Source organism: Drechmeria coniospora, chromosome 02 (genome assembly GCF_001625195.1).
Source record: "Drechmeria coniospora strain ARSEF 6962 chromosome 02, whole genome shotgun sequence".
Taxonomy (NCBI): Eukaryota; Fungi; Ascomycota; class Sordariomycetes; order Hypocreales; family Ophiocordycipitaceae; genus Drechmeria; species Drechmeria coniospora.
The window spans coordinates 4,511,175-4,537,907 of record NC_054390.1 but is presented as its reverse complement, the minus strand read 5'-3'; the positions used below and the strand labels follow the sequence as shown (position 1 = coordinate 4,537,907).

The window sequence follows — 26,733 nt, the reverse complement described above, 5'->3', positions numbered from 1 at the left end:
CATGGGACGACGCAACGACGCGCTAAGAATGCTTCGATGCAGAGCGAAACTCTGGAAAGGGCACCAAGAAACGGCTCAATTGTTCCCTCTCAGCCTGCGGTGCGCCCGATGACTCTGGTGAACTTGGGTGAAAGTATGCTATACGCGCCTGAAAAAGTAGAGGTAGGCAAATTTGCGCATCTCCTCCACATCGTGCGCCTCGACCACTTTTTCATCATTAAAGAGCACCCACTGGGCGCCCTGGCCCTCCAGCTGCTTCCGGATGAATGCCACGTAGTGCCTGTTGGCGTCCTGTTAGCCTAGCGTCATCTTGCCCTCCATTGCTCGATACGTACCCGGCGTGGATGCTGTTTCCCTTGTGGCATACGATAGACTGCAGCTCGAAAACTGGCGGCGCGGTGCTTCCAATGGTTTCCGTCGGAACTACGGACTCGGTCTCGGCCGGGCCGGAGTCCACGTCAGGATGGCTGAACAGCCATTCCACTGCCCGCTCGACGTTGCCACCTGTCTCTTGGAGAGCCCTTGCGGCCTGCGGCGCACCGAAGCCCATGGATTGCAACAACTCTATGCTCTCCTGATCTGGCGCTCCAGCAGACTCTCTTGACGAGCCATCGGCATCGAGAGGGTCATCGATGTCGGGGTTGTCCATGTTTTCGAAGAGCCACTCCATGGCGACGTTGGCGTCCGTGTTCCCCGTGGCATGCAGTGCCCGTCGAATCCGGTTGGCCGGGATGCCCATACTCTCCATCTGAGCCATTGCAGTAGGCTCCGGTACGAAAGCCGGGACCGGCACCTTTGGCTCATCCGGAAGCTCCTCCTCGGTGGGCTGGAGACCCTTGGATAGGTATTTATCCAGTAAGATGGCGTCTTCGGTAACAATCACCGGGACCTCCACCTTCACCGGCACCCAATTTACCACCGTCATCCTGTTTGCGCTCACGGCGAGGACATCTGGGAAAGTCTTGAACAGCGACTGCTTGGAGTATCCAAGCCCGCTGTGACAAGCCGAGCACGTCAGCTCCACCTTTTCGGCGAGGCAAAAACGGTCGAGACATTCCTTCAAAGTCACGGGTTTGTACTTGACGCCTTGGTCCTCGTCGCTCTCGGCAGACGGGAGCTTCTCCAGAGGCAGATCGATGAAGATGCTATCGTTCTCAATGCTACTGTACCTGACTTTGTGGCAAGCGAGGCATTGCAGCCGCTGCTCTAGGATGAATCTGAACTGGTTCGTGGGATCCCGCAATTCTCCGTGAGATGATCTGTGGATCAGCTTGAGCAGGTGCAGCATCAGCTCGAAGGCGTCCTGCTGCCGCATGGTAGAAAACTCGGCGTGGTCTCGTCCGATAAGGTGCTTGAGCATGGCAGGCGCCAGTCCCCTTTGATACCGAACTTCCGACGTCGGGCCGACCGTGTCGTCTGGCTTGGAGTACCGGCCGGACCAAAGGCCGTCCGCCATCTTTCGCAGCTGCGTCTCCAAGTCGGCCGCGGGCTCTTGGACAGTGGGGAGAGGATCGGTTCGACAATATCTCGTGCGAAAATCCGCCGTTTCGAAGAGGCACTGAACGACGCTGGCGAGGTAGCAGCTGTTGCCGAGATTCCGGAGGCCCGTAAGGCCCGGTCCGAACAATGGCTTCAACTCTTTGCCGTCTTCCGTCGTCATGCTGAAGTCCCATTTGAGATTTTGCTCAATCTGCATCTCCGTCAAGCTCTTTTCTGTCTTCTGTCGCTCCGCCAACATGATGCCCCAATGGGCCAAGTGCGGACCCAGCTTCTCGTCGATTCGCTCTTCGTCGCACTCGTAGCAGTAGACGTCGGCGGTGCCTTGGGGAGTTATGGATCCGAGCTTCACGGCGACGCCGTGACCAGCCTCTTTTGAATGGCTCAGCGCGTGCGAGTTGCCGTCGACGCCACCCAGTTGTTTTCGGCCGCACCCGAGATTGCCGCACTCGAGGCACAGCCAGAGGTTCTCTCGCAGGTTGCATTTGAAGCAGTGTCCCAGTGTCCCTTGTTCGATGGTGCGGGCCTCATGCTGCCGCAGGGTGAGAATGTGCTCGCAGCTAGACAGCTCTTGCTCCCAGGCCTTGACCTCTTCCTGACGAGAGAAGGTGTTCGCATGGATGATTCCATCGACGACTGAGGCGAGCCGGTCGTCTTTTATGTCGAGCCGAGCATGGCATTCGAGGCATTTCGCTGCGAGCGCGGTGTCGTATCGATCCTCCTCCCTTTCGGCGGCGATGGCGAGCTTGGACATTTTCGCTGGTGGCTCGTCTCGCACGACCGTCTTCGGAGTTCGGCGAATGTTCAACGTTAGCGGATGCTTCCAGAGGCTGTGGTGAAGCTTGCTGTGCCCCCTGTCTCCCGCACACCCGCCGTTGAAGCATTGGAGACAAACGTCGAGGCCACTCGGTTCATCCTGCCCCGGCACGCTTCTCATCAGCAACCTCCTCATTTACGAACGGGTGACGACGGGGCAACCGACGATGGAGTCGAAACATTGTGTACAGTCCTCTCGATAGACAGACTGAGACGCATTCGGAGGCGTCAAAACTATGCAACGGCCATATTAGCTGTGGGACTGGCTCAATCGGCCCCTCGACAACTTCTCAGGTACCCGCGGACGGGACAGTGAAGGGGGGAGGGGGGGCAGAGCGGGACGAGCTTACTGGCAGAGTCCAGATGTGGACACGACATGATTGTGCGCCACGAGCCGCGTGCTGAAAACAAGAATTATTTCTCCTTTATGGTAAGGAGGCGGCGGGAGAAGCAGAACCGACACAAGCTGGTGGAATGACTACGCTTTCGGCACGACAGGTGTTGGCGAGGATGTCGTTGGCGGGGAGGTTGATGACGGTGGCCGCTCAGGTGGAGGGGCAGGTTGCTTGCTTGCTCAGCACACGCTCTTGTGCATGAGTGGCGTAGATTCGGGCAGGCCACGAGCCACAGGGGACCAGATGGCAAAGCCACAGCACAGGAGCGGCAGAGAAAGAATATTCCTCGTTACCCTACACCTCACGCCACGCTCGTAGGTGAGCGTCAAGCTGAATTATACATAATCAGAAACGTATTATTCCCCTCTGTATCCATTATGATTGTCTGTCACTTCATTTCAAACTTTTATTTTACCACTTGCCTTGATGCGAATCCAATGCGGGCACTAAAAAGGAATAATGTGAAGAAAATCGCTAGTTGGGAGCAACGACATTCATCATTCAGCAGTTCCCCGGCATCTACCCGTGCGATTTCCTCGTAGATTAGGTAGCATCAACACATTCTATCGATATCTGACAAGTATTGAAAAGTTATTGTTGATTTATTTCATGCCGCCTCGGCGTTCCCCCTCTCCCATTGCCCCGTGCTAGCGAGGCAGGAGGGACAAGTGCAGAGCAAAGGCAAGTCAGTTAGCACAACATGTCGTGACTCCAATAATGCTCCATCGTCCAGATCCAGCGAGCATAGCTGTTACCCTTACATCATCGGCCAGACCTGTCCGACATGCCAACTCACCTCACAGGAACGACGCGCGTCGTAAAGACACGAATGGGTGCGTACCGTCGGGTCTCCCACGGCACACACGACAGCAGCACCCAACAGCAAGGTCATCTCCTCTCGTCCATCTCCCAACGAACATCTCCCCCACGGGCTACCTACCGGGTGATACATGCAATGTATATTGGTAGCATGGCAGCAGTCCATCCAAGCCCACGTTTCACAGCTCCTCGCCTGCAAGGCAACCAAAAGATTCCTCCGAAGCCACCGACTTCCGGTCGCCGCCCTACCGATGCCGCATCTATTCGACCATGGAGCGGACCAGGTACCGCAGACGCCCTTGTATGACACAGCATATATAAAAATGGGTATGACGTGTAGTTATCGTACTATGGCAGTGGTACGAGATATGCAGGATCGCATGTGCCCTATCGGCACGTGGGTGCCTCTGGCCCTGGCCTTTCACGACCGGATCCCCATGACGTCTCCGTCACGCCTTCTCAGTCTCATCCCCCTACACAGCGAGGCAGAACCGGAAGGCGTGTACATCGTAACGACTACGGAGAAGAGCATCGAGTCATACCTAACTATAGCGCACGGCCGCCCATGTCAGATGGCTACATGGAGACGTGACCGTGACCGGCCAAGCAAATGGCGTCGCGTGGTACGCGATCCGTACCGGAGGCGCTCGGGTGTAACTGCGGTACCCTGCAGAACAGGACCGACGAGCCAAAGAGGATTGGTTAGGCATATCGCTCACGGCAGCCATTGGGGCCAGCGCAAGGACGATGGAGAAACATGGCACACCAATGATAAACCGGTAGTATTACAGTGGCTGATTGCCAATAAAGTCTCGGCTACCCCGTGACAGATCTGCGCCATCTCGTCCGTCTCCTCCGGCTAGCTCGTCTCTCTTTCCCAAGAAAAAGAAATGAGCTCGTCGTTCATAGGGCCGGCGCGTGGAATCCGTGGAAGCTCATGGCGATGGGAAACTCGGCCTCGGCTCTGCCCATCTCCTCCATCGTCGTCGCGTCGAGGCACAGCAGATACGACGCCTGCGCTGTGCCGTCCAGGACGACGCTCAAGAGCACGCCGTCATCCTCCTCTGTCCCACCGGGGCGTGGCACAAAGACGGGCTCACCCGGAGTGTGGGCCCGTGGGCCGCTCCATAGGCTTGCCTCACGCGTTTGCAGGTCCGTCTTGACGATGGAATCCATAAAGGTGCTCAGCCCGCGGTTGCACGCGCCGTACGCGTATCGGTACGGCCTTCCGGCGTGGTTCGGGTGGATGGTGGAGAGCTCGCCAGAGTGCGGGCTCGGAATCGACAGCACCTCCTCGGCGACAGCCGAGGCTGCCTCCTGGCTCGTCTGGGCCGACAGGGGCATCTCGAAGCGGTATCGCACATGACGGCTGTGCAGGTTCTGGTCGCGGTTGGCGTCGAGGTAGGCCTCGGTCGCGTTTTCGCGGTTCAGGATGACGTCGTAGTACAGGCCGAACATGACGTCCGACGTGTCGTACATGGAATGGTCGAGGTTGATGTAGGTCCGCGTCTCGCCGCCGGCGCCCCCCGCGACGCACTCCTCGAAGGCGTTGACCGAGTGGAAGAAGAAGGCGGCAGGGGTCGAGAAGCGGGCGACGACGCCGCGGGCGTGCCTTCGATCGATGACGAACCACCTGCAGCGTCGCGCCTTGTCGAAGGGCTTGATGGCCTCGAGAAGATTGTTCTGCCACGCGATGCTCAGGCCGCTCCAGGCGAAGTGCGTCGACGGCACGCAGAGGACGACGTAGTTTTCCGTCAGGAAGAAGCTGTGGATGTAGGCCGGAGGAAGGTCGGGCTCGGAGATGGAGGCCAAGACGTCCGTGGTACCCGTGGCGGCGTTGACGCGGAAGACGCGGTACGTCGGCTTGACACCGAGGGCGACGTTGAAGTTGAACCAATCGCCCGTCTCGGGGTCTCGCTGCGCGTGAGCGCAGGACAACGGCCCCTTGAGATCCGGGTGCAGGCCGGCCTGGTCGGCAAAGCCCAAAGGCTCGAGCGAATCCGGATCGACCTGCTGCAGATACTTGTTGTCGGTGCTGAGGTACACCTTGCTCGTTCCCGTTCGGTGGCCGCGGGCGATGTTTTCCGGTTGCCGGTCCGGCAGGCCGGGGAAGTTGGGCAGCACGACGACGTTGTTGTTCAAGCGGCGAGGCACGAACAAGCTCATGAACTTGGCAAAGATTCCGACGCATGGATCTGCCTTTTGGCCAAAGGAAATGCTGTGCCGCCATCCCATCTTCTTGACGGCTGCGACGTATTCGTCGGATTGACGACGGGACGAGTAGACAACCGTCATGGGTCCGTCTCCATCCTCCGAGGCGATGATGTCAAACTTGTGGGTGTGGGCGAAGCCGTCAAACCAGTGAGACACGTAATGAGTCCCCCTCGAGGTGCCTTCGACCGTGGCTTGGCCGGGCCCGGTACGATACAAGGTGCCGGCAGCCCACGGTGGAATAGTGCCCTTAACCCGGAGCTGGAGCGGCCCCCGGTGTTCTTCCAACCCCTCAAACTGCAGAGCCGTGTTACGATGATGGGCACCAGGCCAGATACGGGGCATTGGGAACTCACAGCGGCCTGATTGGGCCAATCTTTCCAAATTCCCTTGTCCGCATTGTCCAACTGTTGTTTGCTATCCTCGGATTCGTCGTCTAGCGTTCGATGAATGGTTCCTCGGGCGTTGACGGCCATGGTTGGGACGCAAGAACAGCGAGACGAGAGCTAGAGAAAGGGGGCAAGGGAGAACGAGCAAGCGTCCGCGATTTGGATTTGGGCGCAGGTGATGCCCTCCAAAAGAGCGAGTTGCAAGAGAGCACCGAGAGAGTTGCGAGAGTAGGCGAGAGAGGGCATCCGGGAACGAGGCGACCAAGGTTGATATACCATTGCGGGCCCGTGAAGCAATCAGATCCGCCCAGACGGCCATGAAGTAGATTGAGGGTTCGAAAAGAGTTCCTTTTAAGGACCGGCAACTCGAGTTGCACGGGTTCTGCACTGCGTGGTGCGTGAGTTTCAGCTGCTCATCGGTCAGAGTCGAATGCTAACAGTCCGTGGGACGTCACCACGGTGATGGAATGAAACGGAACCGGTGGGCTCACAGCCACGGCCAGGCAGCGTTTCCGACCTGATTTCTTGACTTGGCGTCCCGAAGCCATGTTCGCAGGCACGTCTCGTCGCGGCCTCGCGTGCCGAAGGGCGCTCCGACTCATCATGGGGCCCATAAAGTGCTTAGGGCATCGACGCCTGCCAGGCCGTCGTCATTGCTCGCAGGACGGAGCGAAGTGAATGAACATGGACGAAGGCGCGTATCCGTCGGCAATCCGAGTCCCATGGCGCTGTGAGAAGCGAACACGAGCGAGATGCTTGCGACCTCTAGGGGAAGGTGCAAAAGGATCCATGGCCCGGTATCCGGTACAAGGACAGGGACAAGCAGGGTAGCACACGGCCCGGGATCATCATGTCTCATCTCATTCGCTCTGTCAAGTGTCAAATGCGTCGGGAGCGGCGGCCGAAGCAGCATCTTCACGTGCCCCATGTGCCGCGGGAATGCATGCTGCCGGTGAGAGTCGTGCGTCGTTGGAAGTCGTGCCCTCTGGCCATGTCTCGACTCCACCACCCGTCCTTCCGTTCGCCCATCCGTCATTCGCATTCGCTTCCTTCGTGTGCACGTGCATATGAACACACCATGGTTGATCTCAGGTCCAAGTGACTAGGCATTTCGTCAGCTCCTCCCCGCTGGCCATGGCTTCGACTTCAGGATGACTTCCATTCACCTCACGTTGAACCCGTCAGCCGAAAACCCGAGGCATTCTACCAAGCAAACCAGGTTAGCAGGTGCGGCATGCAATGCGAATGCGGTTTCTTTCCAGCCGGCGAAATTTCTCGGCCCGCAGCCGCACGTTTTGGTGCGTGAATATAGACACGAGTCCATTGTTCCAGGACTGTTCAAGCCCTCGACTATGGGTAGCTCTGAACGCCCCTGTGTTGTTTCGCGGCGGGTAGAGCCGTCGATCCGCTGACGTTGTGTCGAGGGTTCGGAAATGAAACTGAGGATGCCTTGTGGGAGAGTTTCCGTCCCAACTCCTTGCTACTGGTATGTGCGGCAGGATTCCCAGCATCGGATGTTGCCTCTCTCAGGAGCACCTCCCATGTGCATACATCTACAGATTCGCACCGACGCAGGCACGATACTGCAACAGCAGCTGTAGAATCCTTGGTACCCACTTGCCAATATTCACCTACATATATGTCGGTATTACTTGCCTACCTACCTTTCATGCAGCGAGGAAGGTACGAAAACAGACGGCAGGAGCCAACCGACATGTAGTGTCGGTGCGTGATCGTGGAAAGGTCCAAGCGTTCCTTCTCTGAACTTGCGACGTGAGAGTTTGCACGATCTCGCCCGGCTGCGTTCTTGTCGACGATCATTCCTTGTCGAGCACGACATGAATGGCAGCATCGGTCCTCTCCGCGAAGCAGCAGCGAATCGAAATTGGGCGGGTACGTGTCCGGCCGGACCGATGGAATGAAAGCATGCCATCAACATTTGGGTCCCAGCGCCTAGGCGAACCAGACAGACAAACACAGACACAACCAAGCAACGACTTTGGCCACGATGCGGATTGTCACGTAGTGTGATGTCATTTCGAATCGGCCTTCTTGTGAGAACTCCCACATGATGCCCTCGGTGCTTGTGCGAAGCCAAGCCGGCTTTGTTGAGCCTTGTCGGTTGATGTGACACTCGACAGAGCAGCCATCATGACGCAACCGTCCCGGCAATTGATGGGTCTCTAGCCCGCGAGTATTTGTTTCCAATCCCCTTGTCGCCACGCCGACAACACGCGAAAGGCGTTCGGGGAGAGGAGCAGATGGTCCAACTGCACGCCGGGGTTCTCCTCGCACAACTGCATGCCATCTGCCCCCGGCACATGCATAGTCGAGAATGAGCCCCCGGTGTGCCCAAGGTTTGTGTCATGAACTGCATGTCGTCGGAATGACAGAACCGCATCCTAGATCGAGTCCCAAAGCCTGCACAATAGAAACTGGGCAAGGAGAGGGAGGGAGTCGCAGCAGATTGTGTCATCCGGCCCGTATGGCAATTCGATCCGTTGATGTCGTTTCCTTCCCCAGCACAGCCTCGATGCAAACGAAAAGGCCTATCGAAGACAGCCGAGCGCGCTGCGTGGTGCCATGGTGGCATGATGCGTGCGTCGGTGGGACGTCCGACAAGGAGCCAGGCCGACGAGACTCGCAATTCTCATGGACTGGACTCTTTTTTTAGCCTCACGCATTACATTGGTGAGAATCTCCCCGGCCTGTCTTGTCATGTGAGGTGTCGCAAGAGACAAGCAGCTGGAGCCAAGGCAAGTCACGGTCATGTTGCACGGGTGCGGCTCCCCACCACCTGTCGGCCTCTACACGCGAGCAGGCGCCCAAACGGGCGGGAAACCGGAAGGAAATGGTTCGCGGCGCGGACTGCCGACAAGCTGACATGGCATGCAGCTCAGGGGCCGATGTGCGGATCCACAGCACCTGTGGCGGATTGCTTGGTTGATCAACCGGTCAGCTCGACCGGGACTCAGGATGGAAAGACGCGCGAATCGGCCAAAAACTCGTCGACGTTTCGCTTCCGCGCGCTTCCTAGCGCCGCTAGGTCTACTTTGCCGTCGCCGGACCGTCTGTCCCGAAGGTCGCCGATGCGACCGGCAACCCTGGCGAGGAGGACACGCATCCGCTCGAGTTCCTTCTCGACGGCACCGTCGCGCGTGATGAGATTTTCTTGGATGCCTGCGCCGGTGCTATCGGTAGTTTGAAACGGGTCGACGGCTGCTTTGAGGCGACCAAGTCTTTCAACTCTTTGCGCCAGCCCTTTGCGCCTCTCACTCAGCTCGGCAAGCCGACCAACAGCGTCGGCGTATCGCTTCGCCTCCATGGGGTACTCCAAGACGTCTCTTTCCGACGGCCAGGATTCGGGCAGAGCTTCGATGACATCTTCCTCCGCTACCGGTGCCGTGTCAGCATTCTCCATCGACACCGACCTCCCGTCTCGGGTTGAATGGCACGTACTGAGGTCGATGTCACGGCTCAGTCCATCGTCCTCCGCTTCGCCGCCGACTCTGCGTTCCGCCTCGCGCAGGTACGCACTCTCAATCTGCAGGGCAACATTTTGCGCAGCTTGTGGCGGATACACACGACGCGCATGCCGCTGGATCGTCTGGTTGAGCGAGGCCAAGGCACTGTCGAGAAGGCGCGACGGTATGGGCTTGTCGGACGCGTCGTTGGAGTCGTGCCAGCTTCGCGACGGCGCTAGCGGCTGCGCAAGGAGGGCGGCTTGCGAGGTGAGGAACGATTTCTTGAGCGATGGGATCGTCGGTGCAGGTGGTGGCATGGCCATGTTGTCGCCAGCTTTGTGTGCGATTGCAACCAAAGCACGGAGTACAGTTATTTACATTAGTTCGCGCGGGCGAGAGACGCCATGCCCGCAGTGAATTACTACGATATGAGACGCACCAGTCGAGTTGGGTTGGCTGGTCAGTCCTGATGACTAAGCCAACCGCATCCGCAAACCTACAGCGACTGGGAGTTCCCTTGACATCCCCGATGGTTGAATTTTCATTCTATTTGTTTCTTGTCCATGCTCACCATCGTCTGTGTCATACGTAGGCGAAATTCCGAGTTTTCCATTCTGTCATGGACTTGACGTGTCATCGTGCTCTACCCGCAACCCCAACAGGGTACGATTGTCTGCTGCCGCCATTGCGCTGCTCGCGCTTTAAGTATATGACCTGGCACGCACGCACCATTGATGAAAGAGCGGCAATGAGTGCTATTCTATATGGAATTATTATCCACTACTTGTGACCGTATGCAAAGAACAAATGTCATTCAAGAGCTACAAAGGACGAAAAAGGAACTGGTAGGCGGAAGAGAAGAGAAGCCGTCCTATTGCCGCCCGCCGGGACGCCATACATGGGAGAGCTCTGAGCTCTGGACCAGATGTCATGGCCGCCAGTAGGTTGATCCTCGATCACTTTGCTGCGAAGTTGGGGATGCCCGACGAGATGCTGACCTCCGACGTCGACGGCCGCGTCCATGGCGTTTCAGTGGAGCCGTCGTCAGAGCTAACCAAGCCGAGGAGGAGGAACTCGTGACAAATCTCAGTCGGGGGCCGGAGGTTTCGGCCGAGAAAGTGGGGCCGAGTTCTCGGTCACCACTACAGCCTACCGAAGATCTCAATATGTCGATCAAAGGGTGGCCGGCGGCTATTAACATGATCATATGTGTCTTCCAATGCGGCTGTAGGTATGAGAATTACGGATCAGATGGTGTATTCTGTTTACATGGTGATTCATCCGTGAATGGTAATGTACTACCCATGGAAGTTACACTTTGATCAGACAGTGAATTCATGTTTACTTGGTGATTTGTGTCTTTCCACGCAACTGCATGCCTCGAAACGGCACAATGATGTTGTGAAATGTCCTCTCTTGGTCCGTTGTTGCTGATTTGTGGCTGCCAATTCCAATATACACGTGGCTGCTGTGAAATATCCCCCAAGGAGGAAGGTGTCTGAAGCGGCTTGTTAGCGTTGGGTATGGAACGAACCCGACCTTTTACAATCCTGCGCTCTGATCTCGGTCAGACTGGGTCGTGGTCGACGCAGGGTGTCGAAGGGGCACGAGGTTCTTGGAACATAAATACAGACCGCTTCTCTCCTTGACTTCCCACACCGCTGGCCAGGCACAGCCTCGTCATCACTTCGTGTATAGGTGACATGACCACCCATCTGTTCTGTCGCAGCAAAGCGCACGCCATTTGGCCAATGAATCAACCGGACGTCCGCTGCCGTACGGGCTGTCGGACGGGCCGACAATCTCAGTGATGGAACGCCGGAGCTGTCTTGAGGCAGCATGTCCTGCATACGTGTGATGCGCATACAACATTTCTTGCGTCTGTTCTCATTACGATAGCGAACATAAATAGAGGTGAGCAATTCTCGCCGTCTCTATGGAGCTCCAAAAAGTTAGCAATCATGCATATATGTTCTTTGCTTCGTCCGGAGCTCGCGTGCCATGATGCGACGAACGCCCGCTCACCCGACTTTCCGTGATATGCTGCTCCCCTTGCCCTCCAAAAAGAGACCAGTACCATCACAAATCACAAAAGCCGCAGGATAAAATGTGGCCCTTCTCCATTCTATCCGTCCTGTCACCGGCCCCCGCCTCCTCGTCGGCAACTTGTCGCAAATGATGCTCTTGGGCCAACTGAATCCACTTCGCTCTGCATGCATGACAACCTGCAAGCAGCTGCGGAGCTCGTCTGTCCACCTGTCCGGACCGTCTCCACAGACAGTGCTTCCGTCGGCAGCGGGCTTCGGATCGGAGACGCGGGACCCGCCCGTCCGTCGGCCCGGGATCCGGCCGTCGGAAGCCGGGGGACCCCGGAGTGAGTGACAGGGCAGGTCATGTACCCGTACACTGAGTTTCCGGATTGCATGACAAAGAACACAAGCCGCTTGCTCTCGAGCATCTCCTGCGCCTGGAAGAAGCATTGGAAATTCGGCGAGGTTTGGGCCGGTGCCCCGAATCATCCATTGACCCGTCCGTCCGTCCGTCCTCCCTTCATCCCTCCACAGCCGGGTGACATGCTGTTCCCTCGTGTGGGGAGAAAAACGTGCCCTCTCAATCTCCGTCGCACTGGCTTGATGTCAGGACACCACCAACGCAACGGGATGACGGGCAGGAGATAATCTCCGTTCCAAGGGTGACGGCCCCCCACTAGACGATGGCCCTGGCAACAGCACGAATCCCATGTGCGGTGGACGCACACAGGTACACCGTGAATGCACTGTATGCTTGGTAGTCCCGAGCCTGTGAGGCATGGCCCATGTGTGCCGCTTGATGGCGAGCGAGACTGTTCATGACTCTTTCATGACTCTTAATGCGGGCGCAGCCGGGGTCCCGATCGGAGAGGTGGCATCGTATGCAAACATGGGATGCCGTGCCATGCCGTGTCGTTCATGCTACCCGTGCGTGATAGACTGACATGACACAGACTGGCACGAAACAGGCAATGGAGCGAACAGAAACCTTATTCCTATGTGCACGCCTCCTGAGAACCCACCGGGTGTGCATTCTCAGCCCCTTTGCCATCTCCGCAGTGCCGAGCAGTGGCCGTCTCCATCGACCTATTTCTCTCGTTCACTCGTTATCTCGCTCATTCGCACTCGCTCCTTGACTTCACTTGACTTGATGTTTCGACGTCGGCCCTGTCGCAGAAACGTGCCGTGCCTTGCCGCGTGTCTTGTCTTAGCACGACTAAGTGAACATGGACACATGCACGCCTCCCAGGTCAATAATTGGCTGGTGGACGAGGGAAGCTCCTAGGATTGCTACGCCGCAGCATCGTCGGCAGATGCTGCCCTATTCGAGTAATAAGATGTCCGTCGACGGAATTGGTGGACCTGGCCGAGCTCCGAACTGCCCAGTCGCATCTCTCTCTCTCTCTCTCTCTCTCGGCTCACTCCCGCCCCGGTTACCAAAGATGGTCCAAGACAACCGCTTCGGGCTCCCCGTTTGCTGGCGAGACCGAGACCTCTTCCGCCACGCCCTCCTTCCTACAAATCTCTCGGCATTTTAATGCATATCAAGTGCCGTACACTTGTGCACCCCCCAACGGCTCCCGGCAGAATCCTTGCTTCCTCCCTCCATCGTCAAGGCACATACACATGCGGCCTTCCCTTCCGTCTTCAGAATGACCGTCACCCCCCCCTTCATCACACGGCGGGTAATGTCAATTCACGAATATAAATATGGAAACGGAAATAAAGATGAAATGACCGCCCTTTCGAAATCAACTGCCACTCCCCCCTTGCCAGCGGTGGCTTGCCCTCGGGAGATGAAAATCCACTTGTGGAGCTCCATCGTCCAACTCATTGACGATGGCTGCCCTGCAGAAAACGTACGAGTATTAATAACTTGCATCTAAATTCGATGTACCATTACTCGCTTTGGTGTGCATGCAACGACAACGACAAGTACTGTACTTCATACACATGCTGAAATGGGTGCATGTGAATGCATCCATCCTGAACCGAATACTGTATTATCTGTATTTGTCATTCCGCGGGATATCTCGTCCTTGTACAGCGCTACAGATTGGGACATGAAAAAGCACAATCATGGGGTGCGTGACTTCACACATTCCTACCTGCATACTGTACAGTATGTACAGCTTGTCTGGGGTAAAAGGCTTCATGTAGGTGATGAAACTCCGCCGGCAGCAGCCGTTCGCTCACCCTAGGTTTTGCTTGGCCCCTTTCAGCTGCGGAGAATGATTGCCATTCTCTTCATTCTCGCTCGTCTACATGCCTGCATTTCCGTCTGCATCTCCTCGCGTCTGTGCAGCTCTAGCAACCCCCCCCCCCTGGTACTTCAGAAACGCACTGACGGCCACGGACACGCGTGTGAGATCGAGTGCATACATCTAGCAAAATACATGTACCTGTCTCTGATAATACCGAGCATTTGTCCACGTACGCCCCATGCGCCTCTAGATGACTCCGGAAGAATTGCAGGCTAGTGAAAGCAAACATCGGCCAGAGCCCCTATTCTCCCTCATCATCCGAGCCCAGCCACATGTTCAAGTCCAACTTGGTTCGAACGCATTCCTGCACGCACGCAAACGTGTGCTCGAACCAACGAGCTCATGGACACGCGTACACATCGGCTTCATATCTATGCCGTCGTCATCCTTGTCCGCCGTACGCTTCCCCAGCACATGCATCATTGGAGCACAGACCAGTTCCAGCTCAGATGCTTCCCAAGCATCCTGCCAAGTCGCTTTGGAGCAGACGCAAGAGTCCTTGTAGGCGCACGGCTACCGTACGCCTACACCGTACACGGTAGACGAATCGAGAGGCGGGAGAGAGAGGAGCTGAAATTGGCAGCAAGCCAGGCCTCTCGGAGCCGGTTCCGCTGACGGTTCCCGCCCGCTTTGGAGCACCCGGACCCTTGCCATCTACCCCTTGCCGTTCCCGCGTCCCGCTCGACCTCACGGCATGGGCCCGGTGCCTTGTGCACAATGACATGGTTAGCCAGCCGGGGACGTGGACGATGCGCCACCTTTTCCTAGACATGTGCCGTCATCGCTGAGGCTACGCTCGAGTGCATCTGCACCCTAGCACGAAGAGGATGTGCCACATTCGTGCATGTGTCGTGTGCGCTCGTCTTCCTGGACGGACTGCCTCGCAGTGCTGTAGACAGACGGGATTTCAAGGATTCCTCTGCGGAGCACGGCGTGCCCACTCGTCGAGGCTGTCTTGCTGATACTCCTTGCTGGCGTTGCCATGATGCGTCACAGACCCCGTTCGTACAGTCCCGCACGAAGAGCCCACGCGACAGCATCTGATGGTGCCTCCGCGTTCGAGTCAACGATGAGATGAAAGCGGCATGACGCATGCCAGCCGTGAGGGGTTCCAGTTGGAGCTGCCAAGCTTGCCGAGCATGAGTTCATGTTCATGCTCGTGCGCAGGTGCGTGGGCAATCGTCTCCCTCCGGAAAAGAAGCGACGACGACCGTGACTCGGTCCGGCGTTGGTATCATTTCCAAGCAGCCGTAGCAGGACCGTCCGTCATCGACAGGGCAGTCGTGCATGTTCACTTGCGCCCGCACGCATGCTCACGTCGTCCTCGTGTCGTGACCATCCGGCTGTCGGTCGAGCACGAAGGGCACTCTCCCTCCCCTCTCAACACAACAGCATGTGATGGAGGGTCGCGGCAGTCCCGGGGACGATGAGACCCTTCCTGCTCCCTGCACGGGAGTGCCGTCTTGCCGTCTCGCTACTCTCGACGACGGCTCGCAAATGCTACATGCAATCAGTGTATGCGACGTGCAAGAGGGTGGGCTTGTAGGTAGGCGTTCCACGAAATTCGTGGCCAAGCACACACCCTCATGGGTGGCGTCGCCTTGCGTCAGGATCCATCCATCGGCTCGCATGTCTCTGATCGTAGTCGGGGCCTCTGGGGGGTCAATTTGAGACATGGCTTCGCACCCCGACAACGTTCAATTCAACGACCAACGCGGGGCATGCCCCACGGTGCACTGTCCGTCTGCCATGATTGTCATTGCTCCAAGGCGTGGGAAATTGGATCACACTTCGCCATACGAATAGTGGCGAAATGGCAACCACCATCGGGTCAAACAGGGCCGCCACTTCAACCTCGGTTTCAGTGACCGATATGCTGTGCATTGGCCGGCGACCATGGAGTAGTCCAGTAGTTATTAAGTACGGAGTTTTGCATTCGCCATACCGCAAGCGTGGTAGTTGTCTGGACTACTCCTACTCCGTAAGGGGCCTTCCATTCATTGCCGGGGAGGCCCACCGTGACTAGCACGAGAACGGATTGGGTATTTTGCCTGTAATAATACAAGCAACAGGTTGGTAGGGCCAGCACTCTCTTGTACATGTAGATGTACTTAGGTACTGTACTTACTTGCATGTACGCTGATGGGCGTCCTCCCAGTTAGTCGCCTTTCCAGCGCATTGTGCCGGGGCGATGAAGGAGGCCAGGGGGGGGGGTGTGCTGAACATCAACACCCACTCATCAGCCATGCTCGGCATGGCTGGTCAGAGCGTGAGTGCGCTAAGGCAACTGGGGCCGTTGGCCTCATCCTCGCTGCCTTCTAGCGGCCTTCCAACGAGCTTCCATGATGCCAGGTGTGGGTGGTGCGGTGCTGCTCCTGTTTGGCTGTGGATGGCGGCAGTCCAAGTGTACAGTGCGTGCACTAGCAGGTAGGGTGGAAAATAGTACACGCTACTGGTATGGTGCAGTTGGAGGTCGCGCACAACTTCGTGCACTGTACGGTACGGCTCTCCGCTCGGCCGCCCCGTTGCTGTGCCACGCCGTTCGTTGGTGTTTGCAATGCCTTGTTTTTGCAATCGATCCTCATGCGCTCGCGCCTGCTCCCGAAGCGGTGGTGTGTGTGCTGCGTATCTGTGTCTGGCCGGAACCCCTCTTCCCGGCGAGGAATTTGCTCCATCGAGGCCAGGGTCGACGCGTGGGCCAGCGGCGGAGCGACAAAGGTCACCGGGCTTGCGAGAGTGTTGGTGTGGAGCGAACGCTGATGGCTGATGGCTGATGGCTGATGGCTAATGGCTGATTGAAGGATGAGATGTATGGCATGGCAGGGTGTGGTATGGTATCGCATTGGCTATTTCCAATGTAGGGCATTTTCCATGACATGAACGAAGAATGAATACGCGAATGAATGAATGAATGAGTGAGTGAGTGAATGAGCGAGTGAATGACATGACTGATTGATTGATGGAGCGATGGAGCGACTGGATCAACGAATGGCCTGAGGCTATGTCGTGGGCGAAACAGGCTCGAGGGAGGGAGCGGCCGCCCCCGTCTTCGGTCCCTCGACTGGCGCCCTCGCACATCATTCCTTTCCGCAATTTGGCGGCAAACGACGTGGTCAGCAGAATGTCACCGACATCCTCGACAGCTGTAAGGGAATGAAGGCATCGACTCATCCTTCTGCTCGGACAAGGCATCCACCTGCCTCGTATCGATCGGTAGGGAGATGGCTGGGAGACGGCTCAACGTCGAGACGAAGCGAGTGGAGCGGGTGCGAAAAGGTAGTACGGGGGCAGCGAGTTTGTTGGGTCTTGTCGGCACTTGATCGGTGTTGAACGCCGGCCGTTTTCGGCCACGTCGCCCATGCTGACTGGCTGGCCGTCGTGCATCTGCCACGAGAGTCTGCCCGTTGCGGAGTAAGTAGGTAAAACGGCCTGTTCATGCAGTCAAGCAGAAACACGCATTGGCAGCAGGAATTAATATGGCAAGGTGCCTCTCCCCGAGTGACGGTTGCCGCGGATGGGAACAGCACCAACGTCATCCGGCCAAGTCCTTCCCCCAACTCCCATCCCACCTTCCCACTTCTCGACATGCAACCAACACGGGGCAAGACGACGACCCATGGCACTTGCATTTTTTTTTCTCGCGCTGCTGCACCGCAGGAAGGTGCGTGCGCCATCATCCTGTTGCTGCGACAATAGGGGACCTAGAGTGTTCATCAGGACGCAAAGAGGCTGCCGGAGGCACACTGCCTGGGGCGGTTACCATCCATCTGGTTGAAGAGCCAACTTCTGGTTGAGGTGAGCAGCCCGGATGCACTGCCATTCCATGCACGCCCGCCCCCAACGATCAAGTCCAGGCGCAAGGACGGAGTACCCCATCTGCCAACGCCAGTTCCCGTACGAGAATGTACAAGTACAAGTTCAAGTTGGTTTGTGCTTGTTCGGTGTGCATGTAAATATGTACATGTACATACATGTACACACCAACAGTGCAGGTACAAGTGTAGTTGTAAGTACTTGTAAGTGTACTTACTGTACAACTGCAGCAACACATGGTGCGGACTTGACTTGAGTACGTACGGAGTAAATGAAATACTTGTATGCTCCGTATTAGGGACGGTATACTTACATGTACCTGTAGGTACTCCGTACAGTGTATGTACTTACGCTGCAAGTACAGTACAGCACGGGAGCAATGTACACCTGACACTTGTGCAAGCAGCGCTGCTGCCTGGATGTGGCCGCCTGGTCTGCGACGACGGATTCTCGCACTAGCACGTCTTGGAGCCATGTGCGGATGCTCTGGCGCCCGGCACCTTGCCAGTGCACGCCGTCCTTGTGCTCCAGGCATAGGTACCTAGTACTAGGTACCGATGCACACGTAGCCCAAGTACTGTGCGCAGGCAACCCTCTGTTCCGTCTGCCGATTCCTCGTCACCATATTTTTGCATCTCGGTGGGTCACGAGGCAATCCAGAGCACGTTCAACCACAAGTACTTGTATCGTACACCTTCAAGCAGGTACGGAATATTCCATAGCTGTACAGTACATGTACAGACAGTCCTTGAGAATACGGAAACTTGCAAGTACAAGTAAGTAGGTGTGAGTACTTGTAAGTACATGTACATGTAAATATACAAGTTGTGGTTACTACAAGTGGGCAAGTACTTACCTAGTAGTAGTACTACTTAGGTACTTAGTTGCAGGTACAGTAGTACTGTACTCATCTCATCTGGCTGGTGCCTAATATAATACTCTGCAGTACTGTACTTAGTTGTAAGTACAGTACAAGGTAGAACGAGTGATACACCGACCTGTTGTATCCCTTAGGTAATACCGTCCCGTAAGTGTGCGAAATCACACATGCAAGTACAGTAATTATAGGTAGGTATGCAAGTACTTGCATGTACAGTACACCAACGCCGTGCTCCGTACGGAGTACTACTCAAGTACAACTAATACACTCCGTACAAGTACACCTAAGTAAGTACGGATACTAACGTAAGTACATGTATCAACATGCTTACAAGTACGGAGTATTACTGTAGAGTAATTACTTCCAAGTATTTAATGCTTACAACAACATGTGTGCTTTTGTACTTGAGCCGGCTTCCCGTAATCGAGTGTTCCTGTACTCCGTACGACTACTGTAGTCGTACTCTACGGCGCCCAAGTACATATAAGTACGTATGCAATGAATACATCTAAAATACACGGGCACATGAAGGTGCCATGGACGCTGGCCATGTCCATGTAGTGAGTGTACATGATTGGGCAGTCAAGTAGTGCGTCTGCGCTTTGCGTACGCAAACGCTGGCGCCGATGGAACTCGCAAGCCCACGGCTATTATACGCACACAACTTCGTAGGACAATTCGCCCATCCAGTACCACCTAGAACCTAGCCGTCCTCGGCTGGCTCTTGTCACCCCTCGAGCCGGCCGGCCTGTGGTGTGTGTGCAGCGTCGTCTCCCGTCATGGTCCGGCAGGCCGCCGCAGGCCCGTCCGCGTCCCGTTCAATTTCCCAGAGGCCAGGTCCAATTCAATTTCCCCGCCCTCCACGGCGGCGCCAAGGAGCTGTCAAATCGCGGGACTGTACTCCGTACTTGCAGCATGAACGAGGCCTGTGACGTATCATGTCGACATGTCCTTGCCTGGCCGCGGCATGCACGCACGCGCTTGTAAGTACGGGTTGCGTGGGCGTTGCCGTCACTACAATGACGCCACGAACCCAGGTACCCCATGATACGTATCGACCTGGACTACTTGTACTCCGTACGCCCTGCGGCACAGGGACTCGCATGCGACGTGTGCTTGGACAGCCCATCCGCCCTGCCCACGACTTGAACTGCTCGTACATGAGCGTTGTTGGATGCACAGGCAGGACCTGGCACGGCCTGACATGACCTGCACGCACCCTGCTTCATGGAGTGGAACGATCGCCGTGCTGATCTGGAGCGAGAGCCGGATGACGATGCGCCATCATCCCAACATGGCGAGTGTCGTGTTTGAGATGACGCTCGATGAAGGAATGGCAGCAGCAGCAAAGGATGCGAGCATGGCTGAGACCGATCGATCGAGCTACGGACGGCAAGGCCGTCTCTCAGCACATGGGTAAGCGTAGTGCACCGGCTGGTTACTTGCAGCACACTCGGTAGCTCGGAAGTACAGTACCTGCCACAATACCTGCTAGTACCAGCGACACCGCGCCTCGCGACAGGCACACGTACAGCACTATCTCTTGGACACCACTCGGCGACTAGTAATTGGTAGCAGGTACTAGTTGACGTTGCAGGTACCCAGAAGTCAGCTAGCACGACCAAGTACCTACAGTACCTACAGCACCTAGCAGTAATTATCATATGTGCATGCACGTGAATATTACTTATTACTTGCAGGTACCGTATTGTGCCGCCCTCGGAGCAAATACTTGCTTACTGTACGTGCTGGGTGCGGTGCGTGCACGTGAATGCCGCGTGGCGCTTGCGGCCGGCCAGGATGACTACCCAGGCCTGTGCTTCTCAAGCAGCAAGGCGTAAGTACAGAAGTACTTAAGTACCTAGTACGGAGTACTCCGTACTGTACCTAGGTATGCTGCATATCGAGGTATTGCTAAGTACCTGCCTAGGTGTGTACTTGCAGTACTCCGTAGCAGTAGCGTAATACACCTCCCTCCTTAAGCGTACACTGCTTGCTAGTACCGGCAGCTTGCCGAGCTCCCGACGTGGAGGGCCTCGTGCGCAACGGCCTAGCACTCCAAAGGTAAACGAGACTGCTAGCTTCTTCCACGGGTTGATGCATGACAGGCAAACGGTGTCTGTCCTGCGACTCCACGGTACAGAGCCAGGCACGTTGCGTGGAATCGTGATTCCGGCCGCTGGCCCGCGCCGCAGACGACCGACCCCTACAGGGAGCGCAAGGAGGCGCCGTGCTTTGACCGCCCCAGGCCGCCGCCGCGCGCGCAGAGGCAACCCTGACGTATTCGCCGCCCGCCCTGTCCCCGTGCCGCGTCCGGGCGGCCGTCCGTCGCAGAGAATTTCCCTAAGCGCGCGTGAAAAGTTGCTGCTTCGGGACGCTTGGGAAGGTGCCGGCCGGCTTCGGTCGCAGCAAGGAAGGATGTTGAGTGGAGATGGGCGGGCAGCATGATGCCCTCGAGATGGATTGCTGACTGCTGCGACGGCCGAGCCAGCCACTGAGCCGCCCGTGCTTGCGAGCGCATTTGTCGCGTTACGAGTTGCCCGATTCGCGGCCAAGGTCGACACCTCATCCGGCCGGCTAGGAGAGCCGGCTCGTCCAGCACCGGCGGCCCGGCATCCCCCCCCCTTGCGCGGGAGCCATGGTGCGCGCACGCGTCCTTGTTCTACAGCGGCCTCGGCGGCGAGAGAGGGGGAATTGCGTGGGCCGCGAGGGGCGGGCAGATTCCGGCCGTGGCCAATCCGTGGCCACGTTGGCGGGGAAGACGTGCACGGCCAGGAGAATCGACGACGAGCACGAGTGTTGCCCTTGATGGTCGTCCGTAGCAGCCATCGCTCAACGCTCACCTCGGTCGGCTGCGGTCTGACGGGGCACTCGCCTGGCGGCCTCGTCGCATTCACACCACGACCATTGTGAATCAATAGCAAAAGCAAAACGCGAAAAGGCGGTACGGAAGTGGAGAGAAGACGACGGAGAGGGAGAGAGTCCGAGGCCGAGGGTGAGTGCGATTGCCAGAGCGAGAGAGCAAACGAGCGCGCCAGAGTACTGTACTGTAAGTACAGTAAGTAGGTAGGTGTACGGTGACGGAGAGGGGGAAAAAGGAAAAAAAAAAAAGCAGCGGGCTCCTCAGAGGCCGCACATGACGCGGTCCGTCGGTGAGGCGAGCGAGCTGAAAATAGCGGACTCGGCATGATGATATAATCCCTCCGGAAAGGGTGCGACCCGCCGGGACGTGGCAAGAACCACCGGGTCTGCCCAGGGGGGGGGGGGGGGGTGGGCGGCAGGCGGTCGGCCCTGTTGCTTCTTTCGGCAGATGGGCTTTTCGCAGGTGCTGGCGCACGGCAGTCACGGGCAGGCACGCGAGTGCGAGTACTGACTGTGCTTGTACCTGCACGGACATGTACAGTAGATGGAATTACAGTACATGCAGTCCTCTTGGTTCGGACCAGCAGCGCTCGCCTGCATGCTGCCGCAACGGCGACAATCCAACCACGCCTCCTACTTGCCTGCCCGCCGTGGATGCAGTACCTGTCAGCATGCGTTTGCATGGCAGAGTGCTCGGTACCTGCAGCGCGGTGTACTTGCCATCGCATGTCCGTACAGGGACTTGGGCGTGTTCCTTGTATGCTTGCACCGGCGTAAACTATTTTTACACTTGACCACTGCAGGTTGGAGCAAGTAGGTGTAAGTACTCAAGTACAGTAAGTGTACTTGTACTTAAGGAGGCGAACCTGTAATACTACTATGTACTTACATGCGAGTAACGGTACTAGGCACCTAGGTAGGCGTACATGCAGGTGTACAAGTCCTTGCACAGCTGCACTTTGGTGTGCAGCACTGTACCTCCACACTGTGATTCTTGGCGTTCCGTACGTGCAGGTACAACTACTTACTGCACTTGCAGTACGGAGTACATGCATGCGTACTCTCTACAAGTACGGAGTACATGCAACACAAGTTCTGGCGCTTGCGCTGGGCACTACATGTATAGTTCACAGCATATAGGTGTGACTTGCAGCAAGCACTTGTAAGAACTTAGGTGTACATGCTCCGTACGGGGTACTGGTTCTTACTTACGACTAAGTACTTACTTGCATACCTAGTACTTATACTTAGGTGTACACCTACTGTACTCCGTACTTGCACTTACACTTACTGTACTTGAATGTATGTATATACGTGCCTTACATGTACGTGCAAACTACAACGTACGTGTACTTGTACATACTTGCGCTTAGGTGTAGATGTGCTTGTGCCATCTCTGAAACTACTACGATGCAAGTACAGGAGGCGTACTGCGTATGCCTACCTCTGCTGGCAAGCACCTTAGTCCATGGCCACCCCAGGAGTGGTGTACACGTGCACTTGGGCGGTGTGCTACCACACTTGCATTGTACGTGGTGCGTGTACCTGTGCTGATCTTGGTAGGCCTACTCCGTACATTGTGTGCGCCGTTCAATGCGTATACAGCACGCAGGCACGCGTGCAACTCGGACCCTCGCGACGGCGCCCTCGTCCTGGTCGGCTGCCAGTCGCTGCCAAAACGGCACGGCAGAACGGGGCCTGCCGACTTGCAGCACCTCGCTATCAGTGTACTTGTACTGTTCAAGTACACGCACTCCCTACGGTTCAGAGTCACCACCCCGTACGGCACCACAGCGGCACCTGCCTATGCGCCTCTGCAAGTACATGTGCACCGTACTGTGGGAGGCATGTAATTAATACTTGGCTGTACAAGCAAGTACTTGGGTGTAGTTGCATATATGCACTATTCTGCGCCCCTGCCGCGCCACGAGGTGCCGTCCAAGGCGCCACATCTACCTCCTCGGCTACCCACGTCCCCCCGCACGATGCAAGCATTGCCTCATTGAGGCCGGCATGGGCATTGCCGCCCATGCCGGCAGGAGGCGCCGCGTATTAGCGCATCACCCCCTCTGGAGCGGATGCCTGCCCGGCGCCACGGCGGACCCTTGACCATCCCAGCAGCGCAGCGATGCCCAAAAGTGGTGCAACGGCAACGTCACTGTTTCGTTTCGGCCGTGCCATCGGCGCCATCATCGCCAACCAAGCACGTCCTCGGAGGGCCCGATTTCGCATCGAGCAATCCTTGCGACGCCGACAGTCGCCGCCTCTTTTCTCTCTTGATTTCTTTTTCCCCTCGTCTGCCACCAAGCCTTCGATGCTGCACGCCGGCGCACTGGACAGCTGCACTCGGCCAGCCATCGTCACTCGTCTCGCCCACCACCACCCCGTCCAAGCAGGGAGTTTTCGGCTCCCAAGAGGAGAATCGGTTCGAATCATCCTTTCACTGCGTCCGCGAGTGCTGATGATGAACGACATGACCGCCACGCCCTCATTCTCGAATTGGAAATTCTCTGACGGCGAGGCTCGTACGCCAGCAGGGGGCTTTGTCGCCCGCCTTTGTGTCATGCACGAGCAGGACCGTCTCCCCCCCCCCCCCCCATCCGGAGGCATCACCACATTCGCCGCCGACGACGCCATCACCAACCATCCCTCCGAGGGGTGCGGGAGTGGGAACGATACGATGCCGCCGGGTCCCCGAGAGTCCAAACGCCGGTCCACGTCATTTCTTCAAGCGTGCACACCTATCCCGACGCGCACTTGCTCCATCACCCGCCTCGCGCGTGCATTGCATCGAGACTGGCCACCCCCACGGCGTGTCTCAGCGCCATTGCTCTCGACAGAGCTCGGACGCCGCCCTCCCTCGCATGAAGACGGCCCTTGTTGCCGCACCTCGTGCTCGCGCGTCGGTACTCGTCAGTCTCGCCGACGAGTGCCGCCGACGAGAGGGCGTGCAAGTACCGCAGGATGTTGGGGCAAGCCGCTTAGCGAAGCCATCGGGTAATCAGATGCTTGCATTGCCTGCTGGCCACTGCACGGCACTCCCCCAGCCGGTACGGATGGACGGCGCGCCAAGCTGCGCGCGTGCGTGCCATGTGCGAGGACCCGACCTCGCCGTCCTCGCCGAGATGCACCAGCTTGACCGAGCTCGCGAGACTCCTGCGGACAACGTCACCCCGTCGTCGCAGGAACGGCAGCCCTTTCCTGACGAAGGCTCTGGCCAGCCACCACCAACCAGCATCATCACCGGACGACGGCCAATTTCCCCTCCACGCGCGTGCACCTTGGTGTCCAAGGCTCACCGGAAAAGGTCATTCGTGCAGACGAACCATTATGGTGGAGTGTAGCATAGCATTCATCGTCGCTCTATCCTTACAAGTGATTTTGTTGCCTGCGAAGAGTCCAAAAGGAAAAATGAAAAAAAAATGCAAAAGGCAAAAAATGCGAAAAATGCCAAGATGCGTATATGCGGAAAATGCAAAGATGCAAAAATGCAACAAACTCCGACCAGCCGACGCCGCGTACATGTAAATCAGACAGCAGACGAACCCTCTCCATCTCAAGTGCCGAGCCCGTGGTATTCCCTTTTTAGCCAAACACGCCCATAAATGACACCGCCTCCCAACCGGATTCCATCCTTGCCCTTTTTTTGCTTCGCATTCTCTCGCCCGCTCCCACGCCGGCGGCCCGTCCATGCCGAACGCGTGTGTACCCAAGTCGTGCCAAAGTGGCACCGTACGTGCCGTAACCGACCCGATTCGCAGAGACCTATATCAAAACGTGCTTCAACGAGAATGAAAAAGTTGTACAAAGTGCTCGAGCGCCGCATTGCCTCATCGATCCGACCGGCGGGCGGGGGAGTGCGGGCTCGTCGAGCTCGCTTCCGCCGCCCCTCGGCCCGTGCCCTTGCACCGGTGGACGGGCGGTGCGGTCGGGGGAACCAGACGCGTCCCTCTGCAATGCGTGCGCGATCAAGCCCGGGCCTCGCCGTTCGGCCTCGCCCCCTCCTTGGTCTCCGCCCCGAACCTGTCCCCTGCATCGCGGCGGGAGGCTCATCGGGAGACGCAGGCAGCTTGCGGGGCGCTGTCGTAGTACATGGGGTAAACGTTCCACGCATGGGGCCGCGGCTGCTGGTGCTGGGGGTGCTGCTGGGGGTGGGATGGCTGATGCTGGTGCGCGTGCTGGTGCGAGTGCTGCTGGTGCATGTATCCGTGGTTGGCACCCATCGACTGCATGTCTTCAAACTCCATCTTGACGTCCTTGGCGGCGCCGTGGGGAAGCATCGACGTCGGCATGCTCGTGGGGATGTAGTTGGCCGTGTTGCCGAACTCGTCGTTGGCCGACGGCGACGGGCTCGGCACGCTCGACGGGATCGTCGCGCTGGGCAGGCCGGACCAGGCGTCGGAGCTGTTGGAGAGCGGCACGTACTGCGGTTGGCTGTAGTCGGGAAGGGCCTGGCCGTAGTCGGCACCGGTGGGCAGGGGCGACATCTGCGGGCTCGGTATGGCGCCGCCGCTGCTGGTGGCGCTGATGTTGTCGTCGTATACTGATGGGCAAGGGGTTAGCCGGCGAAGGCTCTGGCAGACGGCGTAAGCGTCGACGACGGCGGCGGCGGCCGTACCTGTGGGCGCCGAGTACGGCGACGAGGTGAGGGAGATGCCCATGTTCTCCTTGAGGTGGCGGACTTCGTCTTCCAGAGCCTTGTTCCGGCGGAGGAGATCCTGGACCGTCTTGTCGCGGCTCTGGAGGCTCCGGAGCTCCTCGAGCTCCTGCTCCAACTTTTCGATGTGGTCCTTGGTTCTCGCCCGGATGGCACGCTGCGCCTCCCGGTCGTTGGCCCGCTTGCGGGCGAGCTGCTGCGGCGTCAGGGTAGAGACGCTGCGGGTGCCTGCGAGAATCGACAAGTCAGCACGGGGAGCGGACCGTCTGCCATCCGGTGGGCGTCGGACTCACCCTTCTTCTTGGTGACCTTTGCCGGCTCGGCAGAAGATGAACGCGCCATCTTGGTCGGTTTTGTGAGGGGGGACGGGACGGGGTGTGCGAGACGGGACGAGAGGGAGCGAGACGAGTGAACGGGATTCGTCCCGGCGGTCGAGAGAAGACGAGAGGAAAGAGAAGAAAAGGACGGCGGCGGTGGTCGTTGGTCGACGATGCGGTCGAAGCGAATCGATGATGTGACGGTCACCGGCGGAATGAGTGGGTAGAAAGAGGAGAGGCTACAGGTACTTGTATGCGAAGTGGACTGTGCATTCTGGAAGACGCAAAGGTCAAGTGGAGCGGGATCCTCACGACATAT

General features: G+C 57.4%; 5 protein-coding genes across 5 annotated transcripts; 1 reads left to right on the top strand and 4 right to left on the bottom strand.

The window, feature by feature from the left end:
• Nucleotides 1–138: 138 nt before the first annotated feature.
• DCS_04349 (ubiquitin carboxyl-terminal hydrolase 14) lies at nt 139–2,251 on the bottom strand (the record flags this gene model as incomplete). Its single annotated transcript, XM_040801659.1, has 2 exons — nt 139–280; nt 336–2,251. 2 exons carry the CDS (start codon nt 2,249–2,251, stop codon nt 139–141), a joined length of 2,058 nt encoding a protein of 685 aa, XP_040656692.1.
• Nucleotides 2,252–4,430: 2,179 nt separating this feature from the next.
• Nucleotides 4,431–6,214, bottom strand: DCS_04348 (carotenoid cleavage dioxygenase 1; the record flags this gene model as incomplete). The annotated part of the gene is made up of 2 exons (XM_040801658.1): nt 4,431–6,035; nt 6,095–6,214. The coding sequence occupies 2 exons, from the start codon at nt 6,212–6,214 to the stop codon at nt 4,431–4,433; spliced, it is 1,725 nt and encodes a 574-aa protein (XP_040656691.1).
• Nucleotides 6,215–9,098: 2,884 nt separating this feature from the next.
• Nucleotides 9,099–9,914, bottom strand: DCS_04347 (uncharacterized protein; the record flags this gene model as incomplete). The annotated part of the gene is made up of 1 exon (XM_040801657.1): nt 9,099–9,914. The coding sequence occupies one exon, from the start codon at nt 9,912–9,914 to the stop codon at nt 9,099–9,101; it is 816 nt and encodes a 271-aa protein (XP_040656690.1).
• A 13,654-nt stretch (nt 9,915–23,568) lies between these two features.
• On the top strand, nt 23,569–24,784 carry DCS_04346 (uncharacterized protein; the record flags this gene model as incomplete). The annotated part of the gene is made up of 2 exons (XM_040801656.1): nt 23,569–24,098; nt 24,283–24,784. The coding sequence occupies 2 exons, from the start codon at nt 23,569–23,571 to the stop codon at nt 24,782–24,784; spliced, it is 1,032 nt and encodes a 343-aa protein (XP_040656689.1).
• Nucleotides 24,785–25,489: 705 nt separating this feature from the next.
• On the bottom strand, nt 25,490–26,439 carry DCS_04345 (uncharacterized protein; the record flags this gene model as incomplete). The annotated part of the gene is made up of 2 exons (XM_040801655.1): nt 25,490–26,325; nt 26,391–26,439. 2 exons carry the CDS (start codon nt 26,437–26,439, stop codon nt 25,490–25,492), a joined length of 885 nt encoding a protein of 294 aa, XP_040656688.1.
• Between the last annotated feature and the right edge of the window lie 294 nt (nt 26,440–26,733).